This window comes from Squalius cephalus, assembly GCF_949319135.1.
Source record: "Squalius cephalus genome assembly, chromosome: 17".
Classification (NCBI taxonomy): Eukaryota; Metazoa; Chordata; class Actinopteri; order Cypriniformes; family Leuciscidae; genus Squalius; species Squalius cephalus.
Window position 1 is genome coordinate 20,913,151 of NC_137138.1, and position 26,928 is coordinate 20,940,078.

Below are 26,928 nucleotides of genomic sequence, written 5' to 3' on the forward strand. Positions count from 1 at the left end.
CACTGGCCAAATTAATTGTACTTTGTAAATATAAACAAAGTTTGATTTTGATGGCTGCAACACACTCCAAAAAAGTTGGGACAGACGCAAAATAAATGTGAAAAGACTACAGAATATCGTAGTTAAACTGTTGAAAGAGTCCACAATTGGCAGGTGAACTGGTACCACTTTGTGCCAAGTTTCATTAGAGAATTGTCAAACACATTTCTCAATGCAAGATTGCAAAGTATTTAGGTCTTTCACCAACTACCATACATAATATTGTGAAAAGATTCAGGGAATCCAGAGAAATCTCAGTCTGTGAAGGGCAAGGCAGGAGACCTCTGTCGAATGTGCGTGACCTTTGAGCCCTGAGATGGCGCTGCATGAGAAACCATCACGCCACTGTGTTAAATACAGCCACATGTGCTCTGGAAAACCATTGCCACTTAACACAGTCTGACTCTGCATCAAGAAATGCAACTTGAATCTCTAGCAGAAAGCTATACATCTGTTCAAAGCAGAGATGCTGACGAGTTCTCAGGCCTGAGCTCATTTCAGATGTTTCAATGTGTGCTGTGGTCAGAGGAATCCATGTTTCAGCAAAGATACAGTATGTCTCACAAAAGAAGATGAGAGGATGAGAGATGAGAGCTGACTGGAGATTTACAGAGAAGTTAAACATCCCACAATTCCCACCACAACTGGTAAGACGTTTGATAAGTTGTGTGCCAAGTTAGACTGGAATGTTTTAAAGGGCAATTATTCTGTATTATTACTGTTACCATTTTCATCAGGACATTGTTATTTTTATTATAAATACAAGACTGTGTTTATATGATTATATGAATAAATGCATACAAAATTAATATACTATATACACTAGCTATGTTTATTCTGGGATCTATATAACTATACAAATTCATTTCAGTTAATTAACTAATTGAATAATTGACTAACTGCTCCAAACTGCCAAATTTAACACATTGCCAAATAGCTAGTAAAACCCCAGAAAGAAACAGCTGAGCTCATTTTAACAAGCAGATGGCAGTATGACGTTGAGCTGGTGTGGAAGGTAGATAAAGCACTTCACTCTAGAGACGGGCTCAAGCAGACTAGAGAAACATGATCACAGAAAAGCCATGCGTTGATACAAGCCAATTTAAAATGGACAAACAGCCAACTTTAAGTGACTGAACAACTTTTTGTATAAAATTATAGAACTGTTAGACAATTATTCCATTAAATTTATTCAAATGTTTTTTTGTTTTTTTTTTATCTTTCAGGCATCCTGCAGATCTATAAGCCCAAGATCATAAAATTACTACACTCTTAGAAGAAAAGGTTCTATATAAAACCTTAAAGGGTTCTTTCAGGCACCTCATACCATTCCATAGAACCTTTTATGGGTTCCCATCATGGGATCATTTAATAGATTTGGTTTTATTTAATTAGTTTAATTGTAATTAAATTGTATTAATGAAATAGTTTGTAAACATACTTTATCACTAGACAACATTTTTTAAATAACCTGGTAAACAAGTATTATGCAACCATTTAAGACATTCCTCCTTTTTGGCATCAAGGGTTCTTAAAAATTGAGTCAAGAACCCTAGGGTTTTATATAGACCTCCACTGAACCTTTACTTCCAGAAGTGTATCTGTAGGAAAATGAATGAGTAAATAAATGAACAAAAGACAATAAAATCACACGGAATGATTGAAGTAACTGACACTGTTGCTGGTTGCACTTCATTTGATTTATTAGCAATCACTGTAATATAAAGCCCTTTTTGTCACAGCTGCTCTTCATGTTACAACCCTCAACCCATAACTTTAAAAATATAAAACGGATTTAAAATAGACGTATATGACAACTATGTATACCAGGGAAAATTATGTTTAAACCACAATGTTTGAAACTTGACAGGGACAATCACGAAGGATTTTGTCCCAGCAAGGTTGTAAAAGAAAAAAAAGTTACACTGAGGGTTTGAAATCTCATTTCGGCACAACATATATAGATCATATAAAAATCACTGAAATCATTCATAATTAAAAAAAAACAAAAAAACATAAAATGTCTAATAACACAATGATTGTTCCCACAATGAGTGCTTCACAGTCAAAGTAAACTCAAACAGTACAGTAAATCTTCCAGTGGAACCCAGTTATTAATATGATTTTTTTTTCTCTAAAGCGATTGAATGCTGTATGTCAGATCATGTGATTAACACTTGTTTGCTCCATCTGAATATTTGACATAATTTTAACAGAGTACAGACAAATGTGTGCAATGTAATAACAATAATGACAAATAGTGTTTCCTACTATTGAAAATGATACATAATTTAAAAACAATTCACACTTGGCTTGCACATTCAGGCACTTCCACATCTAGGCATCACTTCCTTACCCAATCAACATAGCAAAGATCTTTGGTTCCTGCGACTGGTGGCACATTTCTTAAACACACAGATTAATTGTGCAGATTAAGGTATTGCACTTTGGTTTGTCAGAGGCAGGGGCGGTTCTAGGCCCTTTTCAGGGAGGCTTCAGCCAACCTATCTGTCGTCTCAGCCCCCATAAATCTATAATCACCAATCTGAATGATCGGGCCAGCGGTGCTTCCTCTAGAAAGTTGATTATTTCCACATGTTATGTCTTGTCAGTTTAAACATTCAAGTCATTTTAAGCCATTCTAGTGCAAGATGCTGCAAAACAGAAATTGGCGCAGTATTGACGTGCCGTGATCGTTTCTGTACCAAATCGAGTTATCTTTTTGAGCAAATACACACAAAATTAAGTCAAAATGCCCATTTGGACGAGTATCCACATAAACATAGTCTTAAGTAAACGTAAACAGTTATGAAATAACTTAAACTGAACATACAATAATGTTGAATATGAGTCGTGCAACTGCCAAAGCCATGCCAAAGCCATATCTGTTATAAATACTGCAATAACTTAAACTGAACATTATGTGCAACATTGAATATGAGTCGCGCAACTGAATGTCTTGTGTATGGTATGGTGTGTTATTTATTATTTATTTAATTGCTTTTTTATTTAATTTAGATTTATTTGATCAGATTATGCACCCAAAGGACTGCATTTCAATTTCGTTGTACTTGTACAATGACAATAAAGACATTTATTAATTCAAAATACAGGATGTGTCAATATAAGGTGACATCATTAGCTGTTAAAGTGAAAGCAGAATCATTGATTATCTGTTTTTCTTTTGTTGTTCGATTAACACTGTAAACACTTACTGTAAAGTGTTTAATTTGTATCTTTGTTCTCTTGTTTATTTGTTAATTGTTTATTTTTTCTTATTTTATTATTGACTGTTTACTTGTCTTTAATGTTTGAACTTTATATTATTTAGGCTAGTATTATTTTTTGCTGCGATCGTAAATTGGAATCGAGAATTGTCAAGTTTAACAAGTATCTAAAATTAGTATCATAAGTTTACCTAAGTCAAAATCAAACAAATAAATATCTAATTACTGTTTGACTAACCATTTTCTGTCAGTCAAACAGTGCACTGATTTGAACTGTACAGCAAAAAGACTGGTATCATTATATCATTGAAAACATTTTGTAATGAGTTAGTACCAATTTAAGTACCGGTAGACTACTTCTGACTTACTATATAGTAATATAGTGGTGTCGCTTTAAAGATGCACCACTTAGGCAATGGTCTCCTGCTACAGATTCTCACCGAGGGCTTAAACCCCCCTGAGGATGAAATCCTAGAACCGCCCCTGGTCAGAGGTAAACATTAGACAGTTGTGATCCTTCAGGCTCAGCTAAGAGCTGAGAGAAAAGGGTGCAAGGCACAGTTTAGGGGTTCCCTTCATTTGCACTTGGATGCTGAGGCACTTATTTAGCAAAAGTTACTGCGTCTCACTATCTCACTAAAATAAAAATACCCACACTTCCCCCCATCCCCCTCACCGGATCCATTCAGGTCTTGTGGCCTTTAGGGATTTGATCATAATTCATAAATACCCACACTTCCACATTCACACAGTTGCAAACACACATAAACACACACAACGGTAATTGCACTTCGGTGGTCAGTATTCTCCTCTTCTACCTTGATTAGTTCACATTTCCTGTGAAGAGCTACTCCACTGTCACAGATTTGGCCAGGTTCCTTGGGCAGTCCACCTGATGGGAACCAAACAAATAATAATATGTAATAAAAACACACAAAAATGATTCATCCATTTGCCTTCAATAGTTAAGTGTAAATAGTACTGCGAAGTGACAAATTAATTTTTTATCAATTATAAAATAATAATTAAAAAAAATCATTATCAAAATTATTATTATTATTCAAATTATACATCATTTTTTTATAGTTAACCGTTACATTTAAAAGGTATGTTAGCTCTGTATAGACCCTTTTCTGATTTCCGGGGTTCTCAGAAGCGAAAGTCGTCATAGATGGGTAAACGTCTATAGCGGTGAAAGGGAGATGACAGCAAATATAATTTTGTATTTGCATTTGCTCTAACAGCAAAATAAAAAATCTGTGATGGCGTTTCCATGACTTTCCGAAAGAGGGGAAAATGTCGTTAGATTGATTACAGCAGTCAGAAAAGAGAAAGATGTCAAATTCGCTGTCACTCCCTCAGCCGTTGTATTAGAGACACCCTCGCAGCAGCGTTAATTCTTTTTTTGTAATTTAACAAGAACTATTAGCGTTATGAATGTGTATTAAATTTTGTACAAATAAAAATATTTTTAAAAAGTGCATGCATGTTTCACGTCATCCAGTGGTCTTTTGACAGCTCCAGCTGTTGGTGAAAACTACAGATCGTACTTGCGCATTTTTGTAGCCCTTTTTCTCAGTTTTCTCTAGTCATGTAGCACCGATTAAAAAAAAAACCCACCTTTCTACTGCATAGACATCCATGTTTTATGGATGGAGAGCAGTGAATTACCCCTTTAATAGTTTTGTTAAGAGTGTAACATGTCACATCACATGGAAATTTAGCATATGCTTTTATCAAAAGTGACTTAAAACAGAGGAAATCAGTAAGCATGATACTCTTTCCAAAATCGAGACAGTTAGTGGGATGCTGCCTTTTTTTGATAAAACTTTAATAAATGAATAATGTAAATGTAAACGTACATCATATCCTCTGAGAACTGCCAGATGGAAAGACATGAGCTGCAGTGGAATGACACTGAGGATGCCCTGCAGACAGTCCACCGTTTGAGGAAGTTCAATAGTCTTATATGCCATTTTACTGATCTCTGGGTCGTCCTGGCAGCATATGATGATGGGGCGGCCCTAAAAGATATTCACAAGATATTAGTCATCACTAAGTGTTGGATTATTGGTGATATTTCAGAATCTGTAGATGTACACTACCGGTCAAATTTTGGGGTCAGTAAGATTTTTTTTTTAATTAATATTTTTATTCCGCAAGGATTTGATCAAAAGTGACAGTAAATAAGTTTATGTTGTTACTAAAGTTTGCAAATAAATGCTGTTATTTTGAACTTTCTGTTCATCAAATAATGTTGAAAAAAAAAGTATCAGGTTTTCTACAAAATATAAAGCAGAATATTAAAAATATTAACTGTTCATAACTGATAATAATACAAAAAAATTCAAGCACCAAATCAGAACATTAGAGTGATTTCTGAAGGATCATGTAACACTCAAGACTGGAGTAATGATGCTGAAAATTCAGCTTTGCCATCACAGCAATAAATTACATTTGAAAATATATTAAAATAGAAAAAGGTTATTTTAAATTGTAATAATATTTAACAATATTACTGTTTTTACTGTATTTTTTGATCAAATAAATGCAGACTTGGTGAGCATAAGAGACATCGTAAAATTTTTTTAAAAAATCCTATCGACCCCAAACTTTTAAACAGTAGGATATAGGCTATTACTGGTGAACTGTTTAATCACATGATCTCTATATCTATATCATTATCTCTAAGATATCACATGATCTAGAGTCTGATGATTGTTACCTGTCTAGCTGTGACCTGCTGCAAGGCATTGTGGCACTTTTGGTAGCAGGCATCTTTCATAATGATCATGATGACTGGCATATGCTTGTCGATCAACGCCAAAGGGCCGTGCTTCAACTCTCCAGCCATAATGCCCTCTGAGTGCATGTACGTGATCTCTTTGATTTTCTAAAGTGCACAAAGATCAAAAAAGTGTGCTTTACTTCACCATTCTTCTGATTATATGCTTGGTTATAATGCTTTTCTCTGTCTATATATTGCATGGTACTCACCAGCGCCCCCTCTAGGCAGGTGGCATAGTTATAGCCTCGACCCATGACCAAAAGAGACTTCTGATGGTGGAGCTCATCTGCAAGGCTTTTGATGATGTCATCAAGAGCCAGAACTTCCTTGATCAACTCTAAATGGATGACAATGTCAAAGTTAATATTATCTCACACTAATCAACTACTGCAATTTACCGGCCATTACGACAATTATGTAACACACACACACACACACACACACACACACACACACGTCTGGTTTACTATCTTTGTGGGGACTCTCCATTTACGTAATGGTTTTTATACTGTACAAACTGCATATTCTATCCCCTTACACTAACTCTACCCATCACAGACGTCCCCACCAGGATAGAAAAACGTCTTGGTTACGTATGTAACCCTCGTTCCCTGAAGGAGGGAACGGAGACGTAGTCGTACGTTACGACTGATTGGGATCACGCTCAGGGAGCCTGTCATTTTCGAGTATTGTTAAAATGAGCCAATGCACATTGGCATACGTGAATTGCATCTCGCGCTCCGCCCTGCAGCGCGAGTATAAACACGGAAGCGGATGCATGCACCACTTGTTTTTCGCTGAGGAGCCGAGCAGAGCCCGGAGTCAGCGGTGGTCCAGCAATAGTGGCGACAGGACTACGTCTTCCTTCAGGGAACGAGGGTTACATACGTAACCGAGACGTTCCCTTTCAGTCGCTCACGTTCACGTAGTCGTACGTTACGACTGATTGGGATCCCTATTAAAACGCCACTAGTGCTGCCACCTTCCAGTGCCTAGACAAAAGCCTCCTGATCCTCCCGCATATTGAAGCAGAGATAGGACAGGGCTTAGGCCAGGAAAGTCACTGCTGTTCCACAAGACCACTGGTAAAGCGTTACCTTTCGTTGGAAGGCATACGCTGTGGAAGCCACATCCTGCCCGTAGGGAGGTAACATGTGGAGAATAACACATATGGACTGAGCGTTTGAAAGTTTGGCGGCAGGCCGGGTGTTATTAACACACGGGGCGTGCCGCTGTGCCACGGCCACCTCGGGACTCGGCCATGAAGCCAGTGCTGAAGCGGTCTTCATTTGGAGGAAGCCGGTTATATGCGGCTGCGTCTGCCATATGCCCCAGGAGCCTCTGAAAGTTTCAGTGGAAAGGGTTTCTTACTTCTATAAGCACCGACCGGACAAGTTCCTGCTGAGGGACGTGTAGACCACATCCACCTCCAAACTGGAAAAGAGATTCTCAGTCCATGGATTAGTTTACTCTTTCCCAGTTTACCTGAAGACCCAAACTGGCTATGTTGCACTCGAAGGGAGGGACTTATACTGAAACTGCTCTTTCTTTGAAGTGTGCGTACCGCCGACTCCGCTGTTTTGGGAGCCAGCGGCGGAACAGACACACACACAAACAAAGACTCCACCCGGCCCTCACCGGGGGGAGGGAGTGGGTCGTTGACCAACTCCAAGAACATCCTTCTCCTTCCCTGAGTGGCCTGCTCAGGAACGCTTTCGCTGTCGCTTGCCACCTGGCTTGGCAGCGCCTGGAGCGGGCTGGGCTTTCCTACTGCGGCCGGCTCCACGGGGACGCCCTCGGCGACTGCGCTTGGGCGGCAGAGAACTGTTGGGCGCAGCTCTCCACCGCATCGCCGACCAGCCCAACCTGTGAAACTGGGGAGACCAGGAAACGAACCTTGTCCGCATCCGCCATATCAACCAGGCTGAGCCAACGATGGCGCTCCTTGACCAATAAGGTGGACATCGCCAGACCGATCGTGCACGCCATGACATTCGTGCCCCGGAGGGTGAGGTCGGATGCGGTGCGGAGCTCACCTATGAGCGCACTGTCTGGGCTACCCTCGTGCATGTTCATGAGTGCCCTGGGCTGATAGACCTGTAGCAGCGCCATGGCAAGCAAGAGGAGGCGGCTTGCCCACAGGCTTTGTAAGCTCTGCCCGTCAGAATGGACGAGAACATACAGGCCTTAGGGTGGAGACGAGAATCCCCCGTCCAAAAGGCAGCGGCCGCCGGACACAGGTGCACCTGTGTCCCGACAGACCGCTCCACTGGAGGGATAGCCTCGCAACCCTTCACCACTCCTCCGTCAAGGGTAGTGAAGGGGGAAAGTTATTCAGGCATTTTCTGGCAGAGAAAGGTGCCGTCCACGACCTGGTAAGCTCTCCATGCACTTCGGGAAAGAAAGGCACTGGGGTGGCAAGCTTAGAACTAGTGCGGCCCGTCCCAATACCCCTAAGCGTGATCCCAATCAGATGTAACGTATGACTACGTCGAACGTGAGCGACTGAAAGGGAACATGAACACACACACCTGGCAGTTTTTTGAGGCCGTTGAGGATCTCCAGTCTTCTCGGCTGCATTGAGAGCCTGTCTTCACTCATTATCAGACCAAACATGATCAGAGACACAAACTGACTGGTGTAAGCCTGCAGATGATTAAAACACAAACTCGATTCATAAGCAATTTGTTGTACCAAAAAAAAAAAAAAAAAACACAAGGCACGGGTAGAGAAAAACAACAATATAATGTAATATAATATTACCAGCATTCAAAATTGTGGGGTAAGTACAATAGTTTTGAAAGAAATTAATAATTTTATTCAGAAAGAATGTATTAAATTGATGCTTTTAAGACTTTGTAAGCCCATCTAGATCGGTCCAAAGGCGGCATCTGATAAAACGGGTGAAGGTCTCTGCGTGTTACTGTCTTTCCGCGTGGCAAAGTAACTTAATTCCATTTAAGCTTTTATCTGACTCGATTTTAGATTAGATTGCCATTTGGTTATTGGTCAATTATATAATAGGTTAGCAATACATTTGATTGTTCTATTTAACTCTTTACTTACATTTTACCCGTTCATTTTAGGAAGCTATGTCGCTCAGAGGTCCTCACGCTTTGTTTAACGTGGGTCTCACGATCACAAGTTTGCCAGCTTCTGTCACCAAACAGAGGTAGTTGCTATATACCTGAGATTGCGCGCATTCACGCTTACACAATCAAAGATACTTTGGTATAGCCCCTGTGACTGCATACACTTGAAATTAAAGTAACGTTTACTTCAGTAGAGGTATGGCCACTACTACAGATATAAGTCAACCAACTTTACTTCTCTTATAATAGCTTTGGATTGGCCATGCCGTGGTTTCCCATGTACACTTATCTAAAGTAACATTAAATTAAAACAGAGGTAAGACACACCCAGATTTAGGTTGGTCAAGCAGAACTTTTGCTGCCCTAAACGGAAATTCACTTCTTGTCTTTGCAAAACACATACACTTGAATTAGTGCCAAATATTAGTCGCCACTAATCTGACGCAAAACTTGCGGTAACATACAAATCCGTTTAATCTACTTGGGAAAACAATTTCAGAGTCAGTCAGAATAAAATCAAATGTAACAATTTATTATGTCAGGTAATGTATCATGCCAATTTCATAATTAGTTCAAAGATAATCAATACAAAACATCAAATGCTCTGGAATAAAGAGAGAAGATGCGAACCTGACATCATAAAATACATTTGTAACTCAAATTAGCCAGTGATGCGGAGTGTATGCAGCCACTCCGCACCATGGGCTAATTTGAGTTACAAATCGCCACGAGCCTTCTTCAGCATCTCCCTAAATACTCAGATAAAAGTCCTCTTTTCAAATGTAAACATGAGTGGGAATTTGCATTAAGCACCGTCAGGGGACAGAAGTTGATTTACATGGGGGCACACCCACAGAAGTTAACAAGATATCTCTAAACTCTCCACACCTTATTACCTTTTTGGTTTACTTCACGAATTTTAAATAGTAAAAATGTAAAAGTTTTACTGTATTATTGATCAAATAAATGCAGCCTTGGTGAGTATGAGAATCTTACCAACCCTAAACTTTGGACTATAATATAATATATTATAATATTTGTATGTTATATGCTACATATAGTTTTTTTTATTATTAGTCTAAGATGTTAATTCAGTACCTTAGTGCTGGCAACTCCGACCTCAGGCCCAGCATTGATGTGAACTCCACAGTCGGTCTCTCTGCAGATGGAGCTGCCCACAGTGTTGGTGACGCCCACAGTCAGTGCCCCGCGCTTCTTACAGTAGCGTAGCGCCATCAGAGTGTCCGCTGTTTCACCTAACCAAAAGAATATCATCAATATCATCATAAACTAATATCTTTATCAGCAGCAATGACATGCATGTGTTAAGTGTATATAATCAATGAGTTTTAGTAAAGTGCCACAGCTAGAAGAATATTTTATTGCTCCAAGGGTGCTCTTTTAGAAGAGAATCGAGTTCTCAGAAATGTTTGCACTCATATTCAAATATCTGACTTTTAATCTCAGACTTTGACATCCTGACAAATAAGAGCAAAGTTTGAGACATCCTGAGACCTCTTATGAAATTCATGGTGTCTTTTTTCTTGGGAGAAAAGGAGGTAGGAGACTTTCCATTTAATCTCATTAGCATCTGGGAGAAACAACTGAGATATCTGTGTTTTTTCTGTGCTGTGGGCATCTGGGTTTCTGGAGATTATATCACCTCATGCACTTACTGTTGTGTAATTCAGTGCCATATCAGTTCAAAGGTCATTATTATCAACCCTTTCTGGAATATAAATCATGAGATTGACGGTAAAGAGCTGCACTTTACCCGACTGACTGATGAAAAAACAGACATCGTCTCTGAAAACTGGCGTGATGCGGTCTAGGAAATCGCTGGCCAATTCGACCATAACAGGAAGCTCAGTCAACTCCTCAAGGATCTGACGTGTCTGCAAAGAGAATCAGAGATAATTCTGTGATGTGATCATGTGCTCAAGTAAGGGAAATGGACAGCCAGCTGGTCATTGAAATAAAGCTCTTAAAGAAGTCCTTCAATTTGAAATCGGACAGCAGTCAAATATACAGTTTAACGATTAATGTACAGTACAAAAAAACAGTTTTTTTTGGAATGGATACATTTGAAAATGTCGTTTTATGCATTGTAGCATGGACTATAAAAGTGTATGTTTAATGCATGTTTAATCATGTGATGCATATGGACTAGGCTACTTGCACAACTACTTTTGTGTTCTACTTATTACAACTCAGGAGTTTCCGGTCACAGCGTTCAGCGCACCTACATTATTCAAGAGAACGCAGATGATTACAACGTTTTATGGCTGTCAATTGATAAAACAATGAATCATGTTCTCTGCGTTAACATGGATTATACTGAAAATGTTCCTATAAATATATTTTCTTTCCAACTGTGCATTCTGACAGCATTTTGAACTGAAACTCATTTAAAAAAAAATAAAAAAATTGTGTTCATCTGAGAGGTTCAAGAACCAAGGACTTTTTTCGCACTTGAACCACAAATACCCAAGTAAAAATGTTTTACTGGATTCGAGGAGTTTTGTGCTTGAAAGTAACAAATCCTTCCCTCGCAAGTCAATTTGACCCTCATAGGAATGAATGGAATGCTTTAGTACACACAAAAACAAAAACAAAAATTAAACTAAAAATGCTAAAACTTCACAAAAAAATGATTTTATAATGTCTACATGTGTATCTGAATGCATACTGAAGAAAAACAGAATTTAGGACCCAGCAGAACAGCTCATTTGCTACATATACAGCTAAAAGGCCATCTAGTGGCAAGAGACATGAAATATCATGTTATATTATTTTTGTTCCACAAAAGGTCATGACCAAGACGAAATGTAAGATATTTTGAGCTGAATCAAAAGGGTTATGCATGAAATTGTGAGTTATTTTGGATTCAATTTGAAAGAATGTGAAGAATGTGCTTAAACTATTATTTATTGATCAAATCTAGTAATTTAAAGGAAACTAAAATAAAAAATAAAAACATTGCAATAAAAAAATATTATCAAATTAAATTAAATACATTTCCTGGCAAAAAAATTGAAAAAAGTATAATTTTAGGGCTTCTGGTCATTTTGAGGGTGGCATAAACATGTAAATTACATAAAGTGAAATGACTGACAATGAAAAATGACACAGAATAGTGATTAATATATTTAACACAAATAAATAAAGTTTCATATTGATCTTTTTCATCGCGGTCACTAGTTTAGACAAGCACTGACGTCCTGCGGTGAAATAATCACGCATGTTTAACAGCCGCTGCTTTATCAGATCGGCTTGGGTTGGATTAAAACCTCATGTTCTGTTGAGTTTGGAAAATTCTTTACACAGTAATCATCAGAATATCTCTTCGCCTGTCTCTGAAAATGTCCAGATTTTTAATCTTCTTGGGGACACTCATTTTAAGTGGCGTTTAGTGACTACAGCACATTGAAAATATACATAACTGGAAATAAAAGAGTTGTACTATTCAAGTGCGTCACAAAGCTCTGTGCAAGTAGTCCATAGTGCCCATTGATATTTATGGTTATACCAGCATTGTTGTGTCTTCTATTTATTTTCATAGTGTTGTTAAAAAATAAATCTATAAATGTTTTCTTGTGGCAAAACATGAGGGCAACTTTGTTTTAGACCATGCATGATGGAATAGCGATTTGTAAGAGTTAGAGGGGGGATATTTTGCTAATTAAATGATCGTGCAAGAAGAATAGCATAATAACTTTATTACTGTATGTCTGGTCTCTCGGTATCATCACAGTGATTTTTTATTATATTTTATGTGCAGTAAGATGATTTATGAGGTTTACAACATTTCAGTGTGGATGATCAACTTTTGGAAAAAGATAGTGTGGACAGAGAGCATTTTCAAATGAAAGCAAAGAGCCTTGTAATGAAAATGGATAACTATATTAGCAAGTATACAAAAAACAATCTCATTCTTTCATCATTTTCATATATGAATATCTGTTATGCTCCAGACAAAAAAAATAAAATACAAAAACTCACTGCTACTCCCGCATGGTAACTGGTTCCACAGCCAATAATGATCAAGCGTCTGCATCTCTTGATCTCCTTTAGATGGTCGGACAGTCCACCAAGAAGAACTGTGCACAAAAATAGACAAGCTAACTAACTGATCTGAAATAATTCTACAGTATCAAATCAGGCAGCACTTTCATGGATGTGCTACAAGAGGTAGCCTAATTTAATTTGACATGGATATTCTGTGGAAGGTCATGTCGTACCTATGTTGCTGTCAAAGCAGATTCTGCCTCTCATGGTGTTAAAGACAGATTCAGGCTGCTCAAAGATCTCCTTCTGCATGAAAGCCTCGAAGTTACCTAAAAGTATGAAACGGTGTTAGCTCAAAACCAAAACCAAAGTGCGGCGTGGCATTCAAGTCACTGTTATCAAACTAAAGACCTTGCAGACAAAGATCTAAAGAACTGATACTGATATGCCCATTTGACTGGAAGTTCTCTAAAACTGTTCCTGTTTGTGCATTTGCTATGTTATTTGGTACATAATGACCAAATTAACTTTTAGATGAACAAAAAACAATCTGCCAAAAATGTTCTGAAATGTAGAGCATGGCGCCAGCAACAGCAAAGTCGTGGGTTCAATTAAGGTAATGCAAGGACTGATAGAAATGTGTGAAAAATAAGTCACTTATAAAAGCGAATGCCAGATGCTAAAATGTAAATGCAGATATCTGTTGCATCATGAGTTATGGTCATATTTTCACCTGTTAGTTATTGTATTTGATGCGTTATCTCTTCATTCAATTTTAATACACTAAAAGTTTTTTGAATTATTCAGTGGTAGGGTGTTTTAACCATTGTTTCGATAGTGTTAGTGTGATCTGGGACCTTTCATGATCTGCTGGAGCTCCACCTGTAGGGTCTGAATGACACGGACATGGTCTTCCCCAACTTTACGCTTAACACGGTGCACAGACAACTTCCCCTCCACCACCACGGCGACGTCATCGTCTTCCAGATAAACCACCTTGTTGGTGTGCTCAATGATGGCACTGACAGAGAAAAATAAAAGTGAATCACCCTTTACTTTACTTTTACTACCACAATCACATTTATAATGAGGTTTTGTGTTTAGCAGGGTGCATTGCTGAACTGCCATCATCATTGTTATCACCATATAACTTAGCAACCGGTATGACCTGTTTAACCAGGAAGTCTGCAGTCTTTAAGGCTTCGTAACGTCAATATTATGTCAATGCTCCAGATCCAACAGTGTAATATGTGCGTGTATGTTACCTAGCATCAGAGGCAAAGTAAAACTCCACCGCCAATCTGTCATGGACTGAGTGCAAGGCATTGGTGCTGCCCACTTGGTTCAGTAAGTTTTTCTCCTGTTCATCTCTCCTGGAATCACCTTAAGGAAAAAGGAAATAACAAATCACACTTATTAACATCTAAAAGTACATTCGGTAAAATATAAACAGAGAATTAATTAAAGTCAGGTGATTTATTATACAATTAAATGACCATTTCTGAGCATACAGTTAAAATACTAATTAAAAATCTTAAAATGAAATAGAAAAATAGATGTTTTTTTAAATGTTTAAAACCATTTTAAATATACACTATACAACAGTTTTTGTATACTTCCACTATGTAATCATATCACATGCTCACATAAAAATATAATCTCGGAGCATTATGGTTATCGCAAATAGATGATGACGACTGTCATCATAAAAGACCATATTTCAAAACCAGGCTTGGGCAGGATGCCACACGCATTTCCAATAACTCGGCCCAAAATGTGCCAGAGGTCAAAACGATGGCAATGTTGCCTTTTGTCCTTTTCTAAAGCAAAAACTTTGCTTTTTGTGGCAAAACTTTATGGCCAAAAGTATGTGAGACCCCCCTCAGTTTAGTTTAGTTAGTCTCCTCAATTCCAGTTAAAGCCGGGATAGTTCAACCTAACATGAAAAATCTGTCATTAATTACTCACCCTCATATTATTTCAAACTCGTAAGACTTCCGTTTATATTCGGAAAACAAATTAAGAATGAACCTCATTGGTTCTCACACGAAGCTACAATACCATTCAAAAGTATGGGGTCCGCAATAATTTTGTGTTTTTGAAAGAAGTCTCTTATTCTCACCAAGGCTGCATTTATTTGAACAAAAATACAGTAAAAACTAGAATATTGTGAAATTGTTATGGGTGAAGTGGCTGCAATACAGCACATGGCTAAGGAGTAAACAACAAATACAGTATTTAATAATAATCCAACAAGAACACGCAGAAGATCTCTAGAGTGATAGTATAACAACCACATAAAGACGTCAACGAGACGTCTATTTTCTATTTTATTGTATTTAAAATGTTATTTATTCATGTGATGTCAAAGCTGAATTTTCAGCATCATTACTCATTGTCACATGATCCTTCAGAAATCATTCTAATATGCTGATTTGTCACTCAAGATGTTGAAAATCAATGTTGAAAACTGTTGTGCTGCTTAATATTTTTGTGGAAACCTATTTGTTTTCAGGATTATTTGATGAAACAAACAGCATTTATTTGATATAGAAATATTTTGTAACAGTATGCATGTCTTTACTGTCAATTTTGTTCGATTTTATGCACCCTTGCTGAATGTAAGTATTACTTCCTTTCAAAAAAAACAACAACCGTACAGTCCCCAAACATTTGAATAGTAATGCATGTTCCAACATACAGTACAAAACCGTCTTAGAAGAGAGCCAAGATGTTAGGGAGGACCAACTCTCACTATTTATGCAAATAGTTTTGGAATGAAACGTTTAACAAGCATATAAAAGAAGTATGGGTGTGGTGTCTTGGTGTTCACAAATGTATTTTAATGAACAGAACTGGTTTGAGCAGATGAGAAAAAGGTTTATGTGGGCTGGACTTACCACAGTTGTACTGGACGGGGATCTCATCGGTAGAAAGCTCAAACTGACTGCGCACACCAATAAGCAGCGGGCTGCCCCTCCTGTTTGTAACAAGATGAGACAGAGGGATCAATTTTGCTATCGTCTGCTTATGGTAAGCATACTTTGTGTGTGTAAGAAAGGGCAAAAACATTTAATCTCCTTTTCCCCTCACATTAAAAAAAGATTCTTTCGTTTCTATGGCACAACAGCACACCTGCAGGACTTTGCCCTAGTTTCAATGGACAATCAATGGACGGTGTTAGCGTAGCCCTGCTGTAAACAAGATCCCTGTGTTCACTCTCTCCCTATTTCATCATATCCTTGTTTAGGTCCACCCCCCTCACCACTGTTTGAGGAAATATTTCAGACCTGTCCTTTACATGCACCACCTATCTTGCTTGGCGCAGCCCACAGTCTCTTATGCTGACGTGCCAAAAGGGTCCACGCTGGAGCAGTTTCTCAGTGCTTGCTTTGTTTGAACTGGTTGGGCAGATGCATTTCAGTGTGCATAGCAAGCCAAATGTTCACTATCCCATGAAGTTTGTTTTGGATTCTAATTCCAAACCGGATGGACGTTTCCTGAATGAACCATGAACAACAAAATGCTTAAACTCAGCAGCGCACTTTTGAGATTACTTAGCTTTGGTGACACGAGTAATCAAATGATAATCAAATGAAGGTGAGACAGGAAGTATGAGAATTTGGAAGTGATGTGCTAATGTTAATCCGTTGGAATGGATTCTTTGGGATGGACAGAGCAATAAACTTGGCATTTAGAACTTAAGACTAAATACAATAATAAAACTACAAATATGTAATAAGTATTTATTCAAATTAAAATGAGCTATTATTTTGTATATTTTCAGCATGCATTTTAATTTGAGTTAAAAAGGTTGAGTTTTTTTTAACTCTTTCCCTGCCAGCATTTTTGATAATTTTCACAAAAATGTCATGACCCCCAGAATATTTTTGTTGTATGAATATTTGAACATGCAATATATCAAAAGAAAGAACAGAGCCTCTGATTTAAACAAACAAACAAAAAAAGTTTTAGTCTAGCTTAATGCATTCTGTTTTATCAACACTTGAATGTCGGTAAGTTTCATAAAAAAGCAAAAAATGTTGAGCAAAAAGTTGAGAAAATCTAGTTTTTTTTCAAAGACTACATCCAGATTGAATTCAGAATGATGATCAAAACATAGATGGAGTAGATCACATCCATCATCAACATCCCCAAAGATTCACAGTCCTATAGCTCGTCCTGGGTCGCATTTCATTCAGTAACATGAGGTAGTTTTTATGCTAAATCTTATGCTAAATTTTATGCTAGAATGCTTTTAATTTTGATGATCGCATTATTTTACACATGCTTCTGCTTACATAATATGCTATCGCTTGTTTTTGCTTCATCTTCGCATGTGTATAAAATCTATATAGGTATATAGACATTCAAATCAAAGTTTGTAGTGTTTTGATTCACCTTTTAGCTGCTTAACTTGTTGCATGGCTTATAACTCTTTAACAAAGACTATTTTAAAATACCTATGGGACTAGGGACTAAAACTAATGAAAAAACTAAAACTAACTAAAACTAATGAAAAAATGGGACTAAAACTAATGAAAAAAAAAATATATATATACTTAAAATGTTTTTTTTAGGGCTATCAAAGTTAAAAATGTGGTGTTGTTTTTTAGTCCACACAATAAAAGTCAATGGGGTCCTTGGCATCAAGGAGTTTGAAGAAACACCACTCAAAAATATTCCAAGCAACATCCCCCTAAAAGGTTCCATGAATAACCTTTCCAAAAAGTCTCTTACTTGTAGATGGTGCAAAAACAACAACATCATTTTTTGTCTATGCAGAAACCCACACTGATGGGTCTTGCAACATGGCCTGTCTTAAAATGTTCCCTTCACAGCAGGACAGAATTGACCAAAACCAACAACACATTCGTCACAATCAGTGATGGGCAGATGGAAATAATTAACTTTAGTCTTGGCCTCAGACGACTCCCAATTATATATACAGGGTCAGAGTACCAACCAAGCATGGTGAAATAACCCTTAATAAACACCTTTGTTATATCCCTGATTCCTGGACAGGCACAGCTTTTTAAGGACCCTAGTTCCTTGTCTTTAAATGCGTAAGTGAACATCATAAATCTTTTCTGACGATGGCGAATTGTAACCTTCTGGCTCCTGTTCACTGGCACGTAGGAAAATAATGGGAAGGAGTTCATCTCAGAAGATGGAAAGAGCAAGAAAGGAATGAGGAAACCTGAGTGTGTTACAGTTCAGAGAAATCATAGCTCTTGCTGACCTGGTGGCAACAGCCTCTCCTGGGAAATGAATGCTTTTGAAAACCAGAGCAAATGCCCCTTCCTTAGGGAAGATAGAGAAAAAAAAACAGTGAATGAGACAAATGTTCATTGGCGAGGCAGAGGAATAGCTATGATACAGATCTAAATGGAAACATTGTCATTCTGTTGAACAGGCAAAAGTAGGGTCTCGCGTTTCTTCGCCAGCCCACCTCTGTAGCCCAGCTGAGGATCAGGCCTGAAGCGGAGGCCCAGTGAGGTGGAGGGGCATCGGGAGCTGGGAGGAACAGAGCCCCACAGTGAGGGTTGAACTAAGGGGAATAGGGGCCCTCTCTGTGTGTTGAGGGAACTTATTTTTGCCCCTACCTCCTCAATGAGCCTCTCCTGACTCTCTGTCCAAAGGAAAGCACACACACACTCCAGTACACACAAATGTAACACAGACACAGATACACAACTCACTTTGTAGACATTTTACATCTACGTGCTTCAACACATGCAGCCTTTAATAAATTGCTCTATACACAGTTTGTTCCCACAAGACACATCTATCTATCTATCTATGTAATTACACACAGAATATCTAAACTACCATTCAACAATTTGAAGTCAGTATGATTTTTTTAATGTTTTTGAAAGTCTCTCAACTTCTTTCAAAACAAAACTGCTCATTTATTTAATCAAAATGAAAGTAAAAATAGTAATATTGTGACATCAGTAATACAGAAAAATATATTTTTAAAATTAAAATCAGAATAAAGGCAGTAAAAGTATAGGCAGTGTTTGTGTGTGTGTGTGTGTGTGTGTGTGTGTGTGTGTGTGTGTGTGTGTGTGTGTGTGTGTATATATATATATATATATATATATATATATATATATATATATATATTAAACAATAATTAAAATCTTATATAATTATTTTGAATTACAATAATGATAATTATTATTATACTACGTGGCAGTTAAATGCTTAAATATTCAAGACTCATGTAATTCACATACGCTTAATCTCTCTCTCTCTCTCTCTCTCTCTCTCTCTCTCTCTCTCTCTCTCTCTAATAACTGCATTAGTCTGCCATCAATGGCTCAAAAGCCTCCGTTACTAGCTCTCAAATGATGTTTTGGAATTAGCAACAGGGGATTGGAATGACAAAAACCTGACAAATCTGAACAATGTTTTGAGGTGTGGTAACCGTAGTAAAAGCTGAATAATTGACCCTGGCCCATTGAAGTATTGAAAAACATTGCACACCCAAGGCATTACCACCTCGGGTGTGCATACATTTTCTAATAATTCAACGACCTGTCGTCAATTATTCCTTATTTAAACAAAACCTCAACGTTATCATTATTTTATCTCTCAGCCTTCCATCACTAAGATGGCTGCTGTTTATATAGAGAGCTCAGAGCAATCAAAATTTAGTGTCATCAATTTACAGAAGATGCCATAAAACAGGCAGGATACTATAGAGATGGTAAAAACTGGGAATGTCATGCTGATAGGAAAAGTGGGTTGTTTTATAAACCAATGATAAAGACTAGATCCCTGTCAAGAATATCTCAAAGGGCACCTCCCTCGCTCATACAACGTCACAGAACAATGTTTCGATAGAGCTGAACTTCCCAGCAGAGAATATTATGGTTATGAAAGTCGTCCAAAGGTACTGACAAGGACTCATAAAACAAGGTCCAGGCGTCCACATTTGAAAATCTAGGTAATATCAGTCACCTAGTGACGAGGAAGAGTTGTATGATTATGTGCTGATAAATGTTACTATAGGTTATATAACTGACAGTAAAGAAGACCAAACTTTGACTGTGTAATCAATTTGTTGAAAATGAATATGCTTACAAAATGCTTCCTTATTCATGCCTTACTTGATTTATCAGTGCGAATTTGACTACAATTATTATGGTGGTGAAAAATCATGTAACTACCCTTCAAACAGAGCAGAACTTCTGAACTTCTTTTCCTTGTTTTTAAGAGGGCTGAAAACGAGCAAGAACTGGCTTCTCACTTTCACAATCCGAGCAAGGGGTTCCCAGAGGCATGAGTAAGACCACCCCCTCACCCCAAACACACACACACAAACACACACGTACACACTCGTGATGCTTACCAGCTGCTGAATGACGCGCTCCACTAGGGTGGAGAAGGACACATATTCGTTCTCGCGGTTGTCATAGAGATACTTGATCAACTTAGGGATGACCTCTGTGTCTGTGTCCGACTCAAACTCATAGCCTTTGGAAACCTGTCAATGGGTTGGGATGGAAAAGCCATGGTTACAGACACAAGCAGCGGCAAAAACAAAACATGTTTTTCTTTTGTGGAATAAGGACAGAAAGAAGGAATCAAAGATAAATGAAAGTGAAAGAGAGAGAGAGAGAGAGAGAGAGAGAGAGAGAGAGAGAGAGAGAGAGAGAGAGAGAGAGAGAGAGAGAGAGAGAGAGAGAGAAATACTAAACTTATATTGGTTTTCAATGCTTTCACATTGCTTATGAATGTTGTTTTTTGGGATACCGTGCAACTAACTACTAGACAATAAATGACGTGATGTGATGTGTACCACTAAAATCATAAAGACACAATTTGTGATATGTCATGAGTAATTACATATTTTCTACACTATGTCCTAATAAGCATCTTAACTTAAGGTCCACACCTAACAAATGATTATTAAGTTATGATAAGAAAACCAGGCTTGCGACATGTCTTGACTAATCAATCGCATTTCAGGTGCTGTCACATTTTTTTGCAGTTATGCAAATTTTCGTATGCGAAATTGGGAATTTGGCTTGAGAGCGAACGACTTCCCAACACAGATTTTGTAACAGGTTCAAGTTGGTCACGCGGATTCGCTGCGTTGAGCAAAGGAAAGCTGCTTGGTTTGAAAGTGAGCAGAACACTATTGACAAAAAAGGAAATTTCATGAAATTACACAGAAATGTGACTGCACCTTCAAAATCTTTATGAAATCAAAATGTTTTCCTGGTCTTAGGAACATTTCCACCTGGTCAAAATCATCCATTAATATGTATTAGCGTCCTCCTTCACTGAAACGACTGTCCTTTTCCGCTGGTGTCAAGTAGGCTGTGTGGGTTACTATCTTTTGACATTGTTTCAGCAAACTGGTTCTATTCTGGATCTTTTCTGGTATGTAGCACCTCCTTTTTACATTCAAAATGATCACGCCCTGAATTGTTTTCTGAATGGATGGCACAGCAATGGCTCCAATAAAGAGGTATTTAAAAATACTGCTCACCAGGTACTTTTTCAGCTCCTTGTAATTTGTGATGATGCCGTTGTGGATGACAACAAACTCTAGAGATAAATGTAAAGAGAAGGATGAATAAATACCCTGCAAAGTTATTTTAATCACTTTTGTTAAAATACATGTACAAATTATACAGGGGTATCCAATCCTGTTCCTAGAGTGCTACCTTCCAACATGATTAATTGTTTAATTGTAATGTTTAATTGTAAAATAGTGTAATTTGAGCAAAACTCTAGCTTGAAGGCCCTCCACATAAATTAACATAAATGGCAAAATTAGGAAGGCATCTGTGATAAAGCATGTTATGCGTTTTTGTAAACGTACTAATGTAACAGCAGCAAGTAGGGCCTCGTTTCTCTTTATGTCATCCTCACCTACAAAACATGCCTTCTGTCAGATCCAACATGCAGCATGTAATAGCTGATACACAACAATGGCTATCATTTATCAAGTCAAGTCATTCATGAATGTAAGCCTACATGCCTTCTATTTCAAAGTGAAATATACTTGAAGAATAGCTGTTTGACAAACTGTTGATGATCTACATGTGGTGTAGTAATTTTATATAGGTAGGTACTATTGTTCATTACAATTAGTCCTCATTGAAAGCACAATACTAGTCAAAAGTTCAGATACACCCTCATTTTTCTCATGATCTTAAAGACCTACAGGCTTCTACTTTAATGATACACAACAGGGTTATCGTTTACCAGTTTATAGTTTACTTTTTTTTTAATTGATGAATTGGACCAAAGAGTGAAGAAAAAGCATCCAGCGTGCTTAGCGTACATGTGAACTCATTCAATAATATTGGAAAAGCATCCCAGGATGCACCTAATGAAGTTGAGTGTAAAAGGTATAAAATAAAATAGTTTTGATCTGAGAGAGAGATTTGACGACTTTGACAAATATTAATAAATATGTACAGGTGCCGGATTCATGAAAATATTCTAAAGAAAGAAGTTTAGAAAATTCTTAAGATAAATTCTAAGAATGTTCCGAAGTGCAATTCTTGAAAAGTTCTCAAATACTTGACAATTTCTTAAGATGTTTTTTTTTCTTAAGAAGAAAATGATAGGCTTTCTTGTTACTTGATTGATAGGCGGATATTCTTCTTTCAGCCAAACACAATGGGAGTAATATTAAAAAATGTCCTGGCTCTACCATTCACTACCATTATAAATCTTGGAAGCTATTATTTTTAAATATAACTCCCATTGTGTTTGGCTGAAAGAAGAAAGTCATATACACCTTGGATGGCTTGAGGGTGAGTTATTCATGAGATCATTTTCATTTTTGGGTGAACTAATCCTTTAAATTGTACCTTAAGAACAATCTTAAGAAAAAAGATAAGAACATTCTTAAGTAAGGTTTTTGGAAATGCAAAATATTCTTAACTTTATTCTTAAGTTAGAAAATAAGAAGAAATTGGCAGTTTTTTATTCTTAAGAATGTTTTGTGAATCCGGCCCCAGGTGTCTAAAATTTTGACTAGTACTTTAAATCCTGAAGAATAATTTTAAAGAATTTAATACGTTTTAAAAAAATAAATAAATAAAAGTTATAACATAAAATATTAAGAATATAACATAAAAATACTTTGGAATTCACTACTTCTATGTCACAAATTGAACGCAAGTAACTTTCTGACAATGATCATCTGCACTGCTTTGTACAGATGCTCGTGTCCATCGAACCTAAGATGCCCACTGGATCATTCTCAAATCAAATTGGATAATATATTCATCAGGTAAAATATAAAAGAACAAAATATATAAAACTTTTGAACCTCACAAAACATACCTGTATGAATTACAGGAGAAAGCAGATCCAGAATCAGTAGCACAGCAAACTGTGTGGCGAGAGGAACCTCCTGCTGTCTGTTTCTACCCCCTACTTAGGTGTTTATTTTCTGAGGTGAACTTTCACATCTGAACCATTAGTGACAGTATTACAGCTTTCACTGGCCTTTCATTAACAAACAAAACCTAATGGCTTTAAAGCCTGTTTCACCTGCCAAGTCCTGTCTTTCCTGGATAAAGAGCACATAAACTGACGGCAACCACAGCTGGTTTACTAATGACCGGATATAAACCAGATGACCATCACGAGGTCAGTTAATTTGCGTTTTCTCTTCTCACTCGACATCTTACCATTGTTTTTGTCAGATCGTTGAGGGTGGCTGTTGAGCGAACTGGGCTCTCCATGCGTGGCCCAGCGAGTGTGTGCAATGCCAAAGTGTGTGTCCAGTTCTGCCTCAAGATCGATGGAGTTGTTCTCTGATGATACAAATGAATTTTTTTGTAGAAAATTAAACATTATGGAAGCGCTTTAAAGATAAAAGATAAGATTGACAATAAAGTGGTTTAACATACTGTAGATTTCTTCATCAAGAGCTTTCACTTTCCCTGTCTTCTTATAGAGGCTGATATTAGCTGTGTGATCTTTTCCTGGGCCATCTACTGCAACACCTGACCAGAAAAATATATACAAGAAACCAGATAAATCATCATTTATGGTCACAATCTCTCTTTGTCTCTATTTTAAAGTCTGGATAAAAACAAAATGAGTGCATAAGATGAGAAAAAAGGGCCTGAGAATGCAAAAAAACAAAAAACAAGATTAACTGCACAATAATCCCCTTCACATAAATATCAACTGACTGCTTCAGCTGGAAGAACTGACACTCCAGGCCCTCTGCGCTGCCAAAATACAAGAAACGAGGCCACTGTTCAGTTCCTGTGCCGTATCTGTTACCTGTGGAACAAACTGACATTACCTTCACAGAGGTGGGAGTGGCACAGTCTTACCTGCAGAGTCATAACCCCTGTACTCCAGCCTTAGAAGTCCCTTTATGAGGGTCTGAATGATATCCCCCCTCGTCCGTGGCACTCTGTAATTCAGGTAGGCGAAAATTCCTGCCAGATACAAGATAGCAAGGCTTAGAGAGGGAGCAAAAATACTAGTGACGAATGAAAAAAGTTCATCACATTAAGATGATAAATATGACATTAACAGAGTGAAGGATTCAGAGAAACCAATTTACTAAAATTTGCTTGTTGGCAAATAGACAAATGTAAAAGATAGACATTTAGATAGATGACATTTACATGTGATTTAGTATGATGACGTCAGCACATCAAAATAACTATACAGGTACAGCACAGCAACAAAATTATTAAAACTGAATGAAAATGTACTTTAGTAAAGTAAAACTTAATTTGACATTGTTACAAAGTGCATCAGTGTACTTTAAGAAACATAGTCATGAAAAAACATTAAAACTTGGCTTTCGTTTAATTAATTTTATATCAGCTGCAAGTACAATTTAAAAATATAAATATAGGCCTATACTTGTTATTTTTAATAAGAGCAGACAAAGTTATAAAGTTCATTTATCACATGTGGGATCAGCCACGTCGAGTTTAAGTGTCTTAAAACGCAGTTTGAGCTGCTACGACGTTGACAGGATTCTTCTGCGTCATATGAATATCACTCACAAACCGAAATACCAGGCAACATATTTGGCTATTGTAGGTGCGTTTGAGCTAAGAAATGATACCTAGGTAGGTCGTTCACTAGGTTTTGAGTCACAACCGCTGTCGCACTGCAAAGCAAACCGGATCTGTCACTTCAACTGTCACAGCTCCAATGAATGATGACCAAGCCAACCAAATATTTACACTTATATGATGACGCTGGCATTCGACTCTTCACGTTCACACACTGGGACTAATAATTTAATAGAGACAATAACTACCTGAAAACTAACAGTATGAGAAGACATTTATCTTATCATACGTAGCATTCCTTTTCCTGTACTGCTACAGTAACAAGCTGAACTTACCGCACATCGTTCAAGTGTATTCTTTCAAGCTGAAGGTAGTTTGGAGGGTCTGGTGGTGAAGCGGAGCAGAGCAAGTCGCAATATGATCCAAAGACTTCGAGGAGGAAATACTAACAGCCGCCTGGACTTACAACTTATAACCTGCTCCACCTCTCTGGTTCCCAAGACAACGTCCGCCCCGCCCACCACTGGCTGACTGAAAGGACTGAGTGCTTGATACTAAGGATTCCTGTTTTTGATCCTGTTTTTGTTTGTAACTCTAGTTTTCCTTATATTTATTACAGATTAGTGACTGTGAATACGCTCGACACAGTCTATGTGTTGTGCGCCACGTAGGCCTATACATTTGTTTATCCAAATTATGCCTTCAAAATGGAACGAAGCAAAGATGTAAAGGGGTCGTGAACTGCATTTTTTTTTTTATAATGTTCTCTGAGGTCCATTTATAATGCTATTAATATGTTTACAGAAAAAGCATCCTAGTTTAGAAGAAAATTGACCCTCTCTTTCGAACACTGCGTTTTGATGGGCGTGTCGCATTCAAGACGTGGAAGTGAACAGCCACTGCTATGATTGGGTAAAAGTTATTGCTTATTAAAATAATTTTCAATATCCCCGCCTCCATTACAACACGGAAACGTCTGATGTTGAAAACTATCTAGTAACCAAAACATTTGCCAACAATGTGAAACATGTATCCATGCTTTATAAGTCTTGGTTGTGGCAAATTAAGTTGGAAGTATTTGGAGTTACCACAATTATTAACTAACAATTAACTGACAAAGGATGACTTACGGGGTTTCATGTAGAAGGAATTATGAATAAATGTACCATTTGTCACAGGCTATTCATAGTTAATACTTTTCAATAAAGTGAAAAGCGTATGCATTTACAGTGAGTGGGGCTGAAGGTAGAAGTATATGCTGATCGGCCTTTCGTTGCACTATGATGAAATAATATGACAAAATCTGAAACGAGTCATTTTCTGAGCTTGGTTTTAGCTGTTTTTGGACTAACAAGATATTTTTGAGTTCTGAAATTTACAGAATATTTTTATAGGACAATGACCTCTTCTTTGTCAAAAGATCAAGGAAAATTTGATTTCTCACTTCATGACCCCTTAAAAAAATGGTATACTATACTATAGAATGGTAATTCAATAGTAACAACCTTAAGTAACTTAATATAATAAATTAATAAATGAATGAAAAATAGATTAGCCTATGCATATATTTAAACACTCCTGTGTAAATGATGACTAACCACATGCTTCTAGTGTTTTTGAATATAGCAATTTCCCACAACCCTAAGAAACATCTAAATGTGACAACTAGCCTCAATCGCCTGACTCGCCATGTATGCTTTATAGCCAAAAGTTTGTGGACACCACACCCATATGTGAGTTTGTTA

At 37.5% G+C, this 26,928-nt stretch overlaps 2 protein-coding genes across 3 annotated transcripts in view; both read right to left on the reverse strand.

Annotated features, from left to right (window-relative positions):
- Positions 1-26,928, reverse strand: part of mapk9 (mitogen-activated protein kinase 9) — a 100,103-nt gene that overhangs the window by 26,228 nt on the left and 46,947 nt on the right. The window lies entirely within an intron of this gene.
- Positions 2,256-25,674, reverse strand: gfpt2 (glutamine-fructose-6-phosphate transaminase 2). Of its 2 annotated transcripts, XM_079847500.1 has the most exons (20): positions 25,519-25,637; positions 24,482-24,589; positions 24,047-24,142; positions 23,825-23,950; positions 21,661-21,719; positions 20,515-20,649; positions 18,397-18,458; positions 16,055-16,134; positions 14,420-14,537; positions 14,012-14,175; positions 13,388-13,483; positions 13,149-13,246; positions 10,921-11,041; positions 10,245-10,402; positions 8,586-8,700; positions 6,264-6,391; positions 5,992-6,159; positions 5,129-5,290; positions 4,085-4,158; positions 2,256-2,444 (listed from the first exon to the last, which is right to left on the reverse strand). In XM_079847500.1, the coding sequence occupies exons 1-19, from the start codon at positions 25,523-25,525 to the stop codon at positions 4,114-4,116; spliced, it is 2,046 nt and encodes a 681-aa protein (XP_079703626.1). In that variant the 5' UTR covers positions 25,526-25,637; the 3' UTR covers positions 2,256-2,444; positions 4,085-4,113. The 2 variants fall into 2 exon arrangements, with proteins under 2 accessions (XP_079703626.1, XP_079703625.1); XM_079847499.1 differs by having other exon boundaries at positions 2,256-4,158; positions 25,519-25,674.